At 39.8% G+C, this 16,321-nt stretch overlaps 1 protein-coding gene across 3 annotated transcripts in view; it reads right to left on the bottom strand.

Moving 5' to 3' along the window:
* Nucleotides 1-13,493: 13,493 nt before the first annotated feature.
* LOC126263730 (RNA-binding protein 25) overlaps nt 13,494-16,321 on the bottom strand; it is a 212,324-nt gene continuing 209,496 nt past the window's right edge. For all 3 annotated transcript variants that reach the window (XM_049960890.1, XM_049960891.1, XM_049960892.1), the window contains one exon: nt 13,494-13,897. In XM_049960890.1, the coding sequence (XP_049816847.1) occupies nt 13,805-13,897 (93 nt within the window). In that variant the 3' untranslated portion in view covers nt 13,494-13,804. The remainder of the gene's footprint in view (nt 13,898-16,321) is intronic.

The following is a 16,321-nucleotide window of genomic DNA, read 5'->3' on the forward strand; positions in this document are numbered from 1 at the left end:
TCGAAGAACTAGACACCCTTCCAGTAACTAAGTTTACGAATATCAGATTATCATCAGTGTATGAGAGACTATTGAAAGATCAAGAAAGACAAGTACAAAGACAGTGTTAAACACCTGTTGTGTTGTAATCCCTGTATTGAATGTGTTATTTGTAAGTTCGAGTACTTTTTGTCAACCCAATTACACTGTGTCTTATTGACGATACAATCATACAAACTGTCAACAGATGCCCGTACGAACTTGTTCTGCACGGAAGATAGCATCCCTGTCAATGGACAACCACACCAACGATGACTTCAGGGCACCTATCAAACGGGATATTGGTTGCTGGGTAGTCCCGCATTCACTATCACTATGTACACAGCCACAGGCGGTGCAGCATGGCCTACCAGACACTCTGAAGTGGAGGGGCCATAGCAACAATGGAAGCAGGACAGTCGCAACCTCATAAGGCCCGATGGCTTAATGTGAATTATTCTGTTGTTTCTGGGATGTGGCGACTGTATCCCGAAGACGAGAACTGGGTCGACCACGTGTGATGTCAGAAAGAGAGGACCATTATTTGGCTGTAAGGGCACGACGGTATCGCCTCGGAACTGCACACAACTGGCACCAGACCTCGCAGCATTCACTGTACGTGTTGCATCGAGGCAAACGGTGTACAGAAGGCTTCTGCAGAGTGACCTCTATTGTCAGAGACCTGCTGTATGTGCCTCTGACGCGTCTTCACAGAAGGGAATGTCTAGAGAGGAGTCATCAACATGCCACCTGGATGATCGAACAGTGGGCCAATGTGCTTTTCACAGACAAGTTCCGATGTCATCTGGAGAGCAATTCTTGACGGATTCACATCTGGATGGAACGTGGAATGCGATTTCGGGACCCAAACTTTGTGGAACGAGACCGATATCGAGGAGGATCCCTAATGTGTTGGCAGGTATCATGTTGACCACACGAAAGCCTCTTCATGAATTTGTATCGGTGAAACGGCAGCGTTTAACTGTCATCAGGTATCGTGACAATATCTTGGGACCTTATGTGCGGTTGTTGCGAGGTGCTGTGGGTCGAGACTTTGTACTAATGGACGATAATGCTCGACCTCAGGCAGCACAGGTGTTTGATGTTTTCTTGGAAACGAAAGATATTGCACTCATGGCGTGGCCTACTCACTCTCCCAGTTTGTATCGTGTAGAGCATGTCTGGGAAGCATTAGGTACATGGGTTGCATCATGTCAACATCCATCAACCAGTCTCGAAGACTTGTGAGCAGCTCTGCAGGAAGAACGCGCGTTATTGCCTCAACATGAGTCTGATGATATCATTCGCAGCATGCACACATTGTCGGGCCTGTATTGCTGCCAGAGGTGGTCGCACCCCATACTGAGCACATTACCCAGTTGTCGGAATGTGTGTGCAGATCTGTTAAGTTGGAAAAAAAAAAGGTGAACACTTTTGTCTCCGTTATGCGTTTTGCAGTTGCTTGCATTATGTATTCTTCACATTGTTTCTACTTTACTATCACCTGTTTATATTGTTTTGTGGCAAAATAAACGATACCTTGCAAAACTTCCGTTTGTTGCTTTAATTTTGGACACCAATGTACAAGACTGCATCCACTGCATGATACATCTTAAATGTGATCCGGTGAAATGCCAAAGGGCACAAATACATTTATTTCAGGGCTACCTATACACCAGTGCTTCGCAACGGAAGTCAAACAATACACCTTTGCACAGTACCGCTTTTTAGGGTTCCTTACCTCAATTGGTAAAAACGTGATCCTTACTCTTCGTCAATAAATTCAGTTTTTCTAGCCAAGAAGTCGGATATTAAGTACACCTATAAGAGTGCGGCACTTAGCTCTGATGTAAACTTCCGCTAATACTTCTGTCACAGCGGTTAAAAAACGAACAGCGCCATCTATTGGTTCTTTGGTGTACTACACTGTCACTGTGATAAACATCTGAATTACTCCTGCAACTTTAAATTATGGTATATTTTCTTCCGAGATCTGATACCGATAAAATAAAGCCTACCGGTATACGTTGCCCCAAGCTACACTGAAGTTACCTGTGAAAACCACATGAGAATTTGTATAGGAGTTTTGGAGATTGCCGTTTTCAGATGGACAGAGACAGACATGCGGTTTTACAGTTTTATTATTACTATAGATTCATACAAAGCAAACTGCATCTTCGTAGCGTTGAATGAAGGCAGCAGAGTGGCACACACAGTTGGGAGTGGCTGATTCGTCCAGTTTAGTTGTGTCTACGTTGGACGCCAGCGACCAGGAACCTCATCTACAGCAGGGGCGATGTCACACAGGATGGCGACCCAGAGATCTGCAGGCACAGTCCACCCAGCCGGGATACTGGCAGCATAGCGCACTATTTTATTAGGGCGCTCTCGAAGACATTGTAGTTCACACCTAGGTCAGTGGCCAACAGCTCCGCACAGGACGACGGCAGCTGTGTGGCAGTATGCCCTAGCCTCCCACCACGAGACAGTCATGACTCCAGTAGTTGTTCCAGGTGTAGCCATCAGGTGGCAGCACAAATGCACCTCTACCAGACAGTGTGTGTGGCCATCAGGTAGGAGGTCACTCTCGACTGACGCCCAGTGGGACTCTGGTCGAAGATGCTCAAGTCTTCGCATCAGTGGCAGCAGCAGCCTTCCACAGCGGTGGAGAGTATCAGATGGACTAGTGTCTCTTAGTTGTGGATTCACTGTAACTCATGATACTGTCACACCAATTGACTGCTTGCAGATAACACCATTAAATAGAATCAAATGTGCTGTACACTTTAAAAGTTCCCATATTTTATTATGGAGCTGCAGCAATAAGTGAAATGGGTCTATTTTCTAAGCTTGTCAGCTCTTTACACTGTATCATGGTGTAACAACTGTGGCTTTCAGCTCTTCAGCTTGGTGCTTTCAGAGGTATAGTAAGCTGAAAGTCGTTCTTGGATATCATTTAGGTGTTGTTACAGCACATTGCAGGGATGCCAGAATGACATTCTGATGCAGTCATTCTGCTGCGATCGCAATCTATGTTCTCTGCTCGAGTGTGGTGTGGCAATGCCCCAGTTGTGTGCCTCACTAATTGCTTTTCTCTCTGGTTACATTCTGATCGTGGCACAGCAAGCAGGCCTGCACTTGCCGTGAGAAATATCTTTCTGTGGTGCTACAGAGATGTTATCTAAAATGAACAGTTTCTGCCACACACCCTCCCTCATCCACCACCACACCCATTCCCTACTCTTTGATGATAGAGCAAATATGCCAGGGACCCTGAGAAATCTGTCACTATACTTTTCAAAATTCAAAGCACACTGATAATACAAATATCCGAAATGAACAACCAGGTTCCTGAAATGAGAAAGAACTGAAAGACATTATCAACAAGCACATGTGGTTTCAGTGTGTAAGCCAGTGAAACTTTCAGCAACTACTAGGTTTCAGAAGAGTACAGGACTACATAGTACAAAACTTTACAAAAATGAAGAAATCAGTAGGAAGGCAACATTATTATGTACAAATTTTCAAGACTGTACACACCATAACATCCATCTCTGTTGACTTCCCTTTCATTGATTTTGAGAACCACAAAGAACTGAACTATAAGGAATAGGAATTGTTAACTTATAAAATGGAACGGAACTCTACACTTTAAGAAGAAAGCAAATGAGAAATTAAAATAAATAATGAACAGAAAGCAAAATATTTTTAAGAGCCACACACATGTGTGATACAATAAGAAAATGAGGCTGCAGAAATGATAACAACAAGCAGCAGTAATTAATTAAAATATTTAATGGGCAGCCAAATGAAAATGAGTTGGAAAAAGTAGGTAAACTGCTCATACTTTTGGATTATAGTACACCACTCACAAAATAGCAGAAGCATTGTTGACAAACACACACACAAAAAAAGAAAACTTGCTTGGTTTCGGAGTTATGATTTGATAAGCTAAGCATGGACTGTTAGTCCATCCAGAAATCATGTAGCAGCAGATGTGCATGTATTTCATGTGTGTATTTCACTCTACATCAACAAAGGATGACTCTGAAAGCTAGCTAGTTTTCTTTCTTGTGTGTGCCCCTGTTGACAACTCAACACTTCTGTTTTTCTGCGAGTGGTCTATTTGTTCCAAAATCATTTGCACTCCATAGGAAATTTCCTAAAGCATTTAAGTAAACTGTTTATTATTTCAAAAGTAATTGCCATGATGTTAATACACTGATCCCACTGCGTGACGAGACAATCAATGCCTTCATGGAAAAATATTTGGAGTTGCCTACAGAACCACAATTGTACCCAGCTGTCGGACCTCTTTGACAGAAACAATTGAAAGCCATGAATGTCTTTCTTCAGGGTTCCGAAAATATGGAAGTCACATGGAGAGAGATCAGCACTATATGGAGAATATTAATGGCTTCCCAGAAAAACTGCAGTGTAGCTGAAACCACCTTACCAACATATGGGCATGCACTATCCTTCAAAAGAATGATATTGTCCATGAACATAGCAGGGCATTTGGGCTCGATAGTGCACTTCAATTTTTGCAAAGTGTCCATGTACCGCTAAACATTAATTGTGGTGTCACCGCCAGACACCACACTTGCTAGGTGGTAGCTTTAAATCGGCCGCGGTCCACTAGTACATGTCGGACCCGCGTGTCGCCACTGTCAGTGATCGCAGACCGAGCGCCACCACACGGCAGGTCTCGAGAGACGGACTAGCACTCGCCCCAGTTGTACGGACGACTTAGCTAGCGATGCACACTGACGAAGCCTCGCTCATTTGCAGAGCAGATAGTTAGAATAGCCTTCAGCTAAGTCAATGGCTACGACCTAGCAAGGCGCCATTAGCATTACATTGCATGTATCTACAGAGTCTCACTTGTATCCTCAAGAGCGATGTACAACAATGATGGATTAAAGTTAAGTATTCCAGCAGCTACGTACTTTTCTTTATAGCATTCATTACGTATCCTGTTTCAGACCTCACGCCAGCCTGCGTGAGTTAACGCGTGCATTCGGCCTCCTCAACCAAGTAGTGTGCGTAGTGTTGGCTAACTGCTAACACTACATTAATTGTGGCACTGTGCTTCAGGAAGTGACAGTCAATTTGCTTCGGATGAAGAGGTGCACATCTCTGTACAATTACGGTTCTGTAGGCAACCGCAAACATTTTTGCATGAAGGCACTGACCATTTTATCTCATAGTGGGATATATGTGTTAGCAGTCATAACGGTATCTTTTGAAATAATAAACAGTTTACTTACTTTTTTTCCATGTCTCATTTTCTTTTTACTGCCTCTTCTATTATGAAAAGAAAAAATTATTTCACAAAGGTAAGTAAAGTGAGACCATTAACTTAAAGTATGTGTAAAGAGGTGGTTGGCGGGCTTGAAGCAGTACCTGCACTATTCCATATAGAGAACAAATGAAACGCCTACAGCCGTCCTTACGATTTTATTTATTTTTTTAGGGAACATATCACCATCTTTGAGACTGGATTCAGGACGTAGTTAATAAATAGAATTCAACAAATCATTTTTAAGGGGTAAATGCATCAGATGTAAAACCAACCATGGGAAGTGTTACCAGAGAATTATATGTATATTATCTGGTGGGAAGCTTTGACAAGAAATTCATGAGTGATTCTTTTTAATAAACAAGTCACAAACCAAAGTTTTACTGAAATGCAGGAAGACACACCAAGGATTGACTCCCGAATCAGGATTGGCTGTTGGTCTTCCACATAAAAAAAGGAAAATATTGTGCATACACAGATGGAAAGATATTACTGTTAAAGTGGGCAATTGGCAATCATAGGAAATACTAAGAACACACATCCAGAGTGATTTGTAATGGAACTACATTCCCTTAACAGAAAAAGAATGCTAGAAATGTTCAGCTTTAGGACTACATCCATCAGAAGTAGAGGACAAGCATACAGTCATAGAGAGGAGCCATGGAACAGCAATGTGAACTTCCCCGCAAATAAATCTATATGCAGAACTGGGTCTCTAACTTTTCATGCGTAAGTGCTCTACTGAGCTATCCAAGCAAGACTCGAGCCACTTCACACAGCTTCATTTCCATTGGTACCTATCCCCTACCTAGTCCCATCAGCCTGTAACACCAGGTTTGTACGGGGGCATTTGAAAAGCCCGTGCAAAAATAAAAACTACTTACGTGTTTAGGGTAAACCTTTTTTATTTTTCGACAGTCTCCTTTTAGACTTATACACTTCATCCAACACTGTTCTAATTTGTTAATCCCTTCTGAATAATAGGAATTGTCCAAGTCTGCAAAATAGCTATTAGTTGCTGCAATCACCTCCCCATTTGAATAAAATCTTTGTCCCACCACCCATTCCTTCAAATTGGGGAACAAATAGTAGTCCAAGGGAGCCAAATCTGGAGAATAGGGGGGATATGAAATGAGTTGGAATCCTATTTCCATTAATTTTGTGACCACAACTGCTGAGGTGTGTGCTGGTGCACTGTCGTGATGGAAAAGGACTTTTTTGCGGTCCAACTGCCAGTGTTTTCTTGCAGCTCGCATTTCAAGCATCCACAGTGACGAATCGACGCTTAATCCTGTGGATTCTTCCTGAACAGCTGCAAACCATCCTTGCAACACTTCACACGATGCCGTTTTTGGTCAAGCATGAGCAATTGCAGAACCCATCTTGCGGAGACCTTTCTCATGTCCAAATGTTTAAGCAAAATATTATGTACCTGTTCGTTTGAGATGCCCACAGCACTAGCAATCTCACGCACCTGAACTCTTCTTTCATCCATCACCATATAATGGATTTTATCAATGATTTCTGGAGTCGTAACCTCCACAGGGCATCCAGGACGTTCAGCATCTCTTGTGCGCATATCACCACTCCGAAAATTGTGAAACCAACTATAAACTGTTCTAATCAAAGGTACAGAGTCACCGTAATGTTTACCAAGCTTCTCTTTAGTCTCCTGAGGTGTTTTGCCTTTCATGAAGTAATGTTTAATCAGCACACAAAATTCTTTTTCGTCCATTTTTTGACAATCACTCAACTTCCTTGATTCACATGAATGCCAATCACAAAGAAATAGACCAATATGGCTGAAACTTGGTGTGCGTTCTTTCCAAAGATGTTACTAACTAAACATGACCTCGATACGCGACTCATGCTATTTCTCGGACTTTGCATGGACATTTCAAACGCCCCTCGTATAACAACAAAAACTTTGGCACAAGACAGCAGGTGCAGTCATATTCAAAAGAGAGAAATAAAAAATTCTAAATATTGTAATTTCTGCAAAAAACTAATCGGACTTTGATGAGTGAAATACAATCAAAGTTCTGCCCGAAAAAGCGAAGTTGATAACAACATCTCCCTACGTAAAATATCTACAGAAAGGTACTATACATCATTTTGTGAGCACTTTTTCACAATCCATTTGATATCTTAAATGGCTTAGGAAATACCTGAGGTTCACGGCTTAGCTGAATCATCCTGTATGTAATGCATCACTTGCACAGGAAATTTTTCCAGAAAGATTATTATTTTTTGTCATCAGTCTTCTGACATGTTTGATATGGACCATCACAAATTCCTCTCTTGAGCCACCTCTTCATCTCAAAGCAGCACTCGCATCCTAGGTCCTCAATTATCTTTTTGATGCATTCCAATCTATGTCTTCTCCCCCACAGCTGCTACCCTCTATAGCTCATAAAGTTTCTAGCCTAACAAATAAAGAATGACAGAAATTTCATAATATCAATTTATTATTCAATATGAAACTCTTGTACACGAATACACTTGCGGGCGTGCTCAGATAACTTCTGCAAACCAATAAAATAAAAGGTCTTAAAACTTTGAGTCCAACCAAGTGTTTACAGCATCAATCACTGCATCATCATTGTCAAATCGTCATCTTTTGAGGTCTTTTTAGGTTTGGGAAAAGAAAAAAGTCTGATGGAGCCAAATCTGGAGAATATGGCAGATGACTTAACAATTTGAACCTGCAGTCATCCACCTCGCAAGAAAGTCGTCTTCATCTGCTTCAAATTGGTGGACAATTTCTTGACAACTCCGCACATGCTCCAGTCTCTGATATGCATTCTAGTTTCTTGGGACCTACAGAGATGAAACTTTGCACATTCCCAAAATATTCACAACAATGTCATGAGCACGCCCATTGGAGATTCCAAATGTGGTTTCAATGTACTGCAACTTAGTTCAACGATCCTGCAAAATCATATCATGAATTGCAGTCACTGTTTCATCAGTGGCAAAGGTGACAGACCTGTTACTTGGCGCACCTTCCACACTCTTTCTTCCATGTTTGGAGTCAGACACCCAGATTTTCACTGTTGTGTAAGATGGAACACCGTCCTTAAGTGTATTCTGCATGTCCTCTGCAATTTCCTTGGGCATCATTCCCCTGCAAATGAAGATACTCAACCCCAGCATAGTTCTTGATTCTCTCAACATTCGCCAGTTTGCTTGCACTTTGGAACACAATGCATCCTAACGGAAAAACTAACAAAGATAGAGCCACAAAATTTGACTTGCGTACCCACAAAAGGTCACCATAAAAGTAGGTGGTGGTGTTGTTTGTGAATGATATTTTGGTAATTGCACTGCTTCTCGACTGTGTTCTCCATGTCGTTGCTTCTTCAATAAAGGGACTGAACAGCACACACAAAAGATTGCATCCTTGGAGTACACCCTTTCTACTACTAGCTCTTTGTTCTTAGCCTTCCACTACCATTCCATTTTGGTTCTTGTACATACAAGGGTGAGTCAAATGAAAACCTTAAATTTGTAATAACAAATCAAAATTTCACACTGTTATTCTCTAAGTTGGAAAGCATGCTACAAACAGCGTGCAGAATGGCTTGTAGGTGGCAGCATAGTGCAGATGCACACATACCGTTGCAGTAGCAGTATAAAGATGGCTGCCCAACTTGCGACTTGCACCAGGGAAGAACAGCATTCTATTATTCGGTTTTTGCGTAGTGAAAGTGTGAAACCTATTTAAATTCATCGACAAATGAAGGTTCAGTACAGTGATGCATGTTTGTCACAGCAGGAAGATGCTTCTCGTCCAGGTCAGGCACAACGAGTTGTGACTCCACAGAACACTGCAGCAGTTGAAGCCATAGTGAAGGAAAACTGCTGAGTGACACTGAATGACATTGCAGCATGTTTACAGATTAGTCATGGGTCAGCACACCACATTGTGCATGATGTGCTCCAGTTTCACAAAGTGTTTGCAAGATGGGTTCCATGGCAGCTGACTCCTGAAATGAGAGAACGGCGTATTGATACGTGTGAAGAACTTCTTCGGCACTTTGAACAAGAAGGTGATGGCTTCCGTGCAAGAATCGTTACTGGGGACGAAACCTGGGTTCACGTCTGCCAACCGGAAACAAAGAGAGCGAGCAAGAAATGGTGTTATTCCTTATCACAACCAAAACCAAAGAAGTTTCGAACAGAACCATCAGCAGGGAAGGTTATGCTGACTCTTTTAGGACAAAAAAGGCGTCATTTGGAGCATTACATCCTAGAGAGAGACCACTGTCACCAGTGCCTCATACACAGATCTCCTAAAAAATCATCTGCGGCCTGCAATCAAACCAAAGTGACGTGGATTGCTGTCAGCAGGTGTCCTTTTGCAACAAGACAATGCAAGGCCCCACACTGCCCGTACAACAGTTGCAACAATCACAAACCTGCATTTTGAGTGTCTTCCTCATCCACCATGCTCACCAGACCTTGTGTCAAGTGATTTCCATATGTTTGGACCACCCAAAGACGCAATGGGAGGAAAGAAGTTCTGTTCCGATGAAGAGGTATGCCACGCGGTGCACGAGTGGTTGTGCGGACTATCAAAAGAATTTTTTTCTAAAGGAATTTATGCACTTTGTAAGCACTGGAGGACTTGCACTGAGCGTGGGGGAGATTATGTTGAAACGTGATACAGCTTTGTACCACTTCTGCACAATAAATAATATTTTAAAAAATATTTAAGGTTTTTATTTGACTCACCCTCTATTTCTTTTTACCTCTACCTTATTCCTTTTTATCTCATGACAAATGAGGAAGAAAACTGAGGATCAGTTAAGTAATGATTTTCGTAAGAAAGGTGACATGGAAAACTTAATTGGTTATCAACCAATTTCTTTACTATCATCTTTAACTAAAATGGTAGCCTCACATTAAAATAGACACAATTTACGTAGCACATGAAAGTTTGGATTCCAGAAAGGTTGCTCGACTGGAAATGCTATTTATACATTCATTCACCGAATATAACAAGCCTTAAATAACAAAAGATCACCAGTTGGTATTTCTGTCGTTTTTTTAAGACATCTGACTGTATAGATCAGTTACTCTTACAAAAACGTAAGTTTCATGGAACTAGTGGCTTTACAAGGAACTTATCTGAATCATACCTAACAAACAGAACCTGAAAATTTGTGCTGAATAATTCTAACAATGTTGAAAGGGTAGAATATTTTTGTGGCGGGGGGAAAAATCATGGAGAGAGGTCTCACAGAGTTCAGTTTTGGATCCACTCCTATTTCTTCCACTTAACATTCATAAAGCACAACTGGCATTTTCTCAGACATTACAAGTTTTATAATAAATCACTTTAGAGTGCAAGAAGACAAGTTTTAATGAAATTTTTCAAAGGATTATTAAGTGGTTCCCTGAAAATGGACCCTCACCAAAATTTTGAGAAAACACTATATTCAGTTCTGTACAACCAATAGAGTCATGCTAACAGTTGGTGTAGCACATGAATAGGAATCAGTAAAAAGGTCAGAATGCTCAAAACTTTTGGGTCTACATACTGACAAGCCTATAACTGAAAGAAGCATATTACTGAGCTTCTCAGACGATTATGATCAGCTGCTTTTGCTACTTTAGAATTTCTAGTAATGGAAACAGAAAAGTCAACCTCCTAACATATTTTACATATTTTCGCTCAGTAATTTCTTGGGCAATAATTTTCTGGAGTAGCTCAACACTTAGGAAAAAAGGTGTTTCCAAATGCCTATTTCAACATTTGGTGTGTTTTTGAAATGGTGTCCCCACATTTAAAACAACACTTCATAAAGAGAGTCTGCTCTTTCAGGTCAGCAATTGCAAAACCAAAAACGTAACAACGGAACTATGTTTTCCACCTATTAACAAAATCACTCAGCTCACAGCCCCATTATACACTGTTGCAAGAAGGCTGCATGGGGACACCCAGCAGTATTTCAGTGTACTCTTAACCATGTGTACACAAAATTCAAAGTCAGGTAAGTTTTGGATATTACTTCACACACCTGTGGATTAGTCACAAGACTAATACTATCTGCAATGACTGAGAAAAACTTGTTGATGGCCTTTTGTGTGCTGTGATGATATAAATGTAGAAAGAGGGTATGCATGGAATAAAGAGCTTAATACCTGGGGGGGGGGGGGGGGGGTGCACTCACATGCCAAAATAACTGACCTCTAGCAGCACCACAGCCACACCAGCAACATGACAAAATAAATTTGGACACCGGTACCTAATGAGATATTTTAATGAAACACAGTGTAGGCATGAGCTAAATTAGCTAGTTGCTGTTTCCCAGCCATGAAAGAAATTCAGTTCACATTAAACAAAACATACAACTGAACACACAGAAGTAGAATGTCATGAAGTTCTTTTCTCGTACCTTGGACAAAAAATTTTAATAAATTCAGCAATAACAAGGATCAAACAGCATATAAGGAAGATATGGGTTTGAAATTGTCCAGCAGAAATATCACTGGAGACCCAAGCTCAGACTGGAAAAGGAAAGTGGCCAGGTCCTTTTCAAAGTAACCATACCAGCATTTCCCTTAACTGATTTTGGGAAACCATGAAAAAACTTAGTGGCTTTCAAAGTGTGATTCTAGCAATTCAGCAGTACACTGCGTCACTTGATTTGACTAGGTTTGAAGAGAGTGACAAAACACAATAATGTGTAACATGAAAACATACACTATGGTTTACGCACATAAGCAGTCACACTCCTATCCAAGTGACTTTCTCTTTGAAGAGGAGCCTGTAGTTTCATAACATTCGTCACTACGAAAGGTCAGAACTAGATGAACTTACATTATACTCCCCACTGCTGATAATACTTATATGAAGTTAACTTCATTATGCTTGATTAACCATTTCTTGTAGTTTTCTTTGTGCCCTTCTATGTATCTCATAAACTTCTACTCTATAGAAGTTGGTTGGTTGTCTTGGGGAAGGAGACCAGACATCGAGGTCATCGGTCTCATCGGATTAGGGAAGGACGGGGAAGGAAGTCGGCCGTGCCCTTTGAAAGGAACCATCCCGGCATTTGCCTGGAGCGATTTAGGGAAATCACGGAAAACCTAAATCAGGATGGCCGGACGCGGGATTGAACCGTCGTCCTCCCCAATGCGAGTCCAGTGTCTAACCACTGCGCCACCTCGCTCGGTTCTATAGAAGTAATTCCAAATTTCAGCACTAGTTCAGTGACAATAGACCTCAACCTTTTAGAAATGTTTCTTGCCTGAAATGTTCCACTTTAAATTAGCAGTATCTATACATTTTCTTGTCCACAAATAAGTATTTTGTAGTCCCTATTTCATCTTTTTTCCCCTTTTCCTCATTTCAGCCTTGTTTCTCTAACAGTCACACTACCAACCAAAATCATAAATCAGCTTGATTGGTGTAAAGATTTAAACATTATGCTCATTTATATTAGAATGCTAATGTTAGACAAACAGCTAGTTTTCTGATAATTCAAAATGAAGCTATGAGGTACGATTTTTCATATTATACACTATTATCTACATTTCTAGAATTTCATGAAATGCTGAATGAACTATTTAACTATTAGTAGCTTTAAATTTTATGCCTATTTACAGGGTGGCTACTGAAAACTGAAAAGTATTTCCCTGATAATTCCAGACATGGGGAGAAAGATGGCATCATAATAAGTTCCTGATAATTAATGGTGAGTGGAGAGGGAGCATCTCGCAATTACGACTTTATTCCCTCTCAGCTGAGATAGTTTGATCCCAGTTTTTAAACCGATAATTTATATGGAATAATATTTATATAATTAACATACTTCAAAACATGAAATATTTTAAAATCTGTGATTTATAAAATTCAGTAAAATGCAATCTCAATGCTAGGTTAACCTAAGATTTGAAATTCCTGAAATTCGTTGATATTTCCTGATTTTTCCGTGTTAATGTAATTCCCCAAGAATTCTGGGTTTTCCAGCAGGATCGTCATGCTGCTTTATCAAACATGTTTTTGTTATTGTCATCAAAAGTTGATAACTTAGCACACAAAAGCAAAGGGCGAAGCACTGGCCTTTGTATGCACTTATTTTTTTTTTAAAAAAAAAAAGGTTGTTTATTACAAGATGTTCTGTATTAATAAAACTTACTGAAATAAAATAAATACACAAAATTACAAAAGTTTCTATATTGATCACAATGTGCAATCTTGAATCAAAATGAAAAAATTAAATTACAAAATTTAAATACAACCCACATTAGCATTTTTATATACATTTCACAGTCGGGTTGGCACAGTTCCTAGGGGAAGTACCAATGCACAATCCCCACAGTCAAGAAACATCATTCAGTCATCACCCAAAACACGCAAGTGGCAGAACCAGTCACTGTTCAATTCAATCTGCACTAGTTTTTCATGTCATTTTTCTTCACTGTCTGAAGTCTTCCTACATACACTTTGTACAAATTTATTGTCTAAAATGTTCATTTTACAAGTCCTAATTTCTTTGCTTCTATTTCATATATCAGTAACCGCCACATTTTAACAACAAACACTTCCGCTTCTTCATCGAGAACCTGTCAATCAGAAAATTTTAATTAAAATACACGCTGATATGTACAGAAAACATACAGATTATGCTATGTTAGTATCAAAGGGAAAAAACACTACCTGGAACATATCAGTTTACTCCTGTGTCATCACTCTTTCCTTTTAGTTACAATATCAGCAATTTTGCTAAGAAAGTAAGTACATGGGTCAGGAGTGATGCTTTCCATTTTACTAATAAAAATAAAAATAAAAATAGCTACACCTTATTAACAACTATGATTCACTGCAGTTTCACAATATGAGACACAAATTCAGGTCAAAGATAGACCAAACCATATGGAAATTGTCTAACGTATCACCCATAGCAATTGTCATTCCTTTGTTATTGGTGAAAAGAATTTTCGCTTGTTCACTTTGCATTCTATAAGACAAATACTTGATACAATCCATCATCTGACTCCTTACAAAAATATAAACAGGTTTAAATTTCAAAGTTTCTTCACAAAGTTGCTCATAATGAGACTGGCAGGTGTTACAGCCTGGTCTCAATGTCTTGACATCATCCCCCAGTGAGATTGAAAGAGTACATTTTTGTTACAATGTTTTAAATCAATCTCATGAACTGTAGAAACTGTGTGTGTGTGTGTGGGGGGGGGGGGGGGGCGCTACTAATGACCCAGAAAATAAACTTTTTTGCAGTAGTTACAAGATAGGCACAAGACTTTTGCATTCGATCTTCTGGACAAACATCAGCCATACAAAAGGCACCTAACTTAATGTGAATCATTTTTGTTCTCACTGACAAATAATAACCATCTTTGTAAAATACTTGCCAACAGGAAATGTACACTCAGCTAATGGTCAACTGTGTGTGGATGCCACAGAGTGGGGCAATTAAATACAAATTAATAAGCTGAACACACACTATGTAACATCCGCACAGTGTGTTTATACATAAAATGTGAAAATGACACTGCAGAAACACTTATATCTAGAAACAATCACAAGTAACTGATTTGATCCTACTTTCTAACTAAAATGTAGCCTACAGGCAGTGAAGTGAGGAAAGACAAATATGATCAATCAAAAACTAATAATAAAATCACTGGTCACTGAGTGGAATAAAAAGAGTAACACATCAATTTAGACATTTGAATCTGAACAGAAATACTATAAAAAGAAGATTTGGGGAGGGGGAGGGTGAATAAACAGTAAGAGCATACTTGTATACTCTGTCCTCTGCTACCTACTAAGTAAAATTGTTTTCCTATTTTTATCTCGATGTGTTAAATAACAAATAAGAAGCAGGTAGGAAATACAAGACACAACACACTACATGAGCACAAATGCGACCACATACTAGAAAATTATTGCAATATTGTCAGAGAAAGTATCATCATCATCATCATCATCATCATCATCATATCATCCAGAAACTGAAATGGCTACAACAGATCCTCCTGAGACATGGCAACATCAGAAGTCACCTGCACTGAACAAAATTAAGTAGAACTTCTTTGAGGCAACACTGAACTTAGATACCGAGTAAGACTTCACAAATTTTCTGTATCTCTATTAATAGAGGGCTGGTGTAATTAATCAGCTCCACTTTTTTTCCTTGGGGAGGAAAAAGCAATAGTTTGGAGAAGGTTAAAAAGGAAGTGGAGCTCGCTCAGACCCCAGGATGAGCAGAACAAAGCAAGACATGTCTTTTAGCAGTACTGAAATTTTGCCTCCTTGGCAAACCATCTGTCTCCTTTTAATTTTATAGTTTTAAAAGGAACAAACATTTTAAAAATTTTACATAAAATCAACAAATTTCTTGTGTCAATATTGACAGACCACTCATAAAACAAACAACAGGTTCCCATTTTAAACATAACAAATGCTTGCATATAAACATAACTACTGTTTTGATGTACTGAAAACACAAATATTTTTTCTGAACATAAGCATCAATATTATGGAGAAGACTTATTGAAAAGTCGATACACTGACACTTAAGCAAATTCTGCCTACTTGGAACTCAAAGCAAAGTGCACAAATAGTTTAAATTTCATGGTATTACAAGGCTGTGGAGCATACGTGACTTTGTTGTGTCTTACATGATCAAGAAAGGTGTGCACTGTAAGTGTAGTGATCTGCACATATCCACATCTGACATCCAGGCACATAGTCGTAAGGCGCACCACAGAAATCAGCAGATGCACTAGAAGTTAAACATCAATCACAGGTCGCCACTCATGGAAAGTACACATAGCCTCTTGTCTGTGCACTCTAATTGCCAGCTGACAGCTTTTGGAGATAGGCCCAGCCACCTCCAACTAAGTCACATATTTACCTCTGTATATGTGTTACTAGACTATTTTGTACCCATTATAATAAGTTGTTTTCTAGACTTAGTAAAGTTTGTTGTATCAGTCATTGTATGGTGTTCTCTGTGGGAACAG

The sequence above is a fragment of the Schistocerca nitens genome, chromosome 6 (assembly GCF_023898315.1).
Source record: "Schistocerca nitens isolate TAMUIC-IGC-003100 chromosome 6, iqSchNite1.1, whole genome shotgun sequence".
Lineage (NCBI taxonomy): Eukaryota > Metazoa > Arthropoda > Insecta > Orthoptera > Acrididae > Schistocerca > Schistocerca nitens.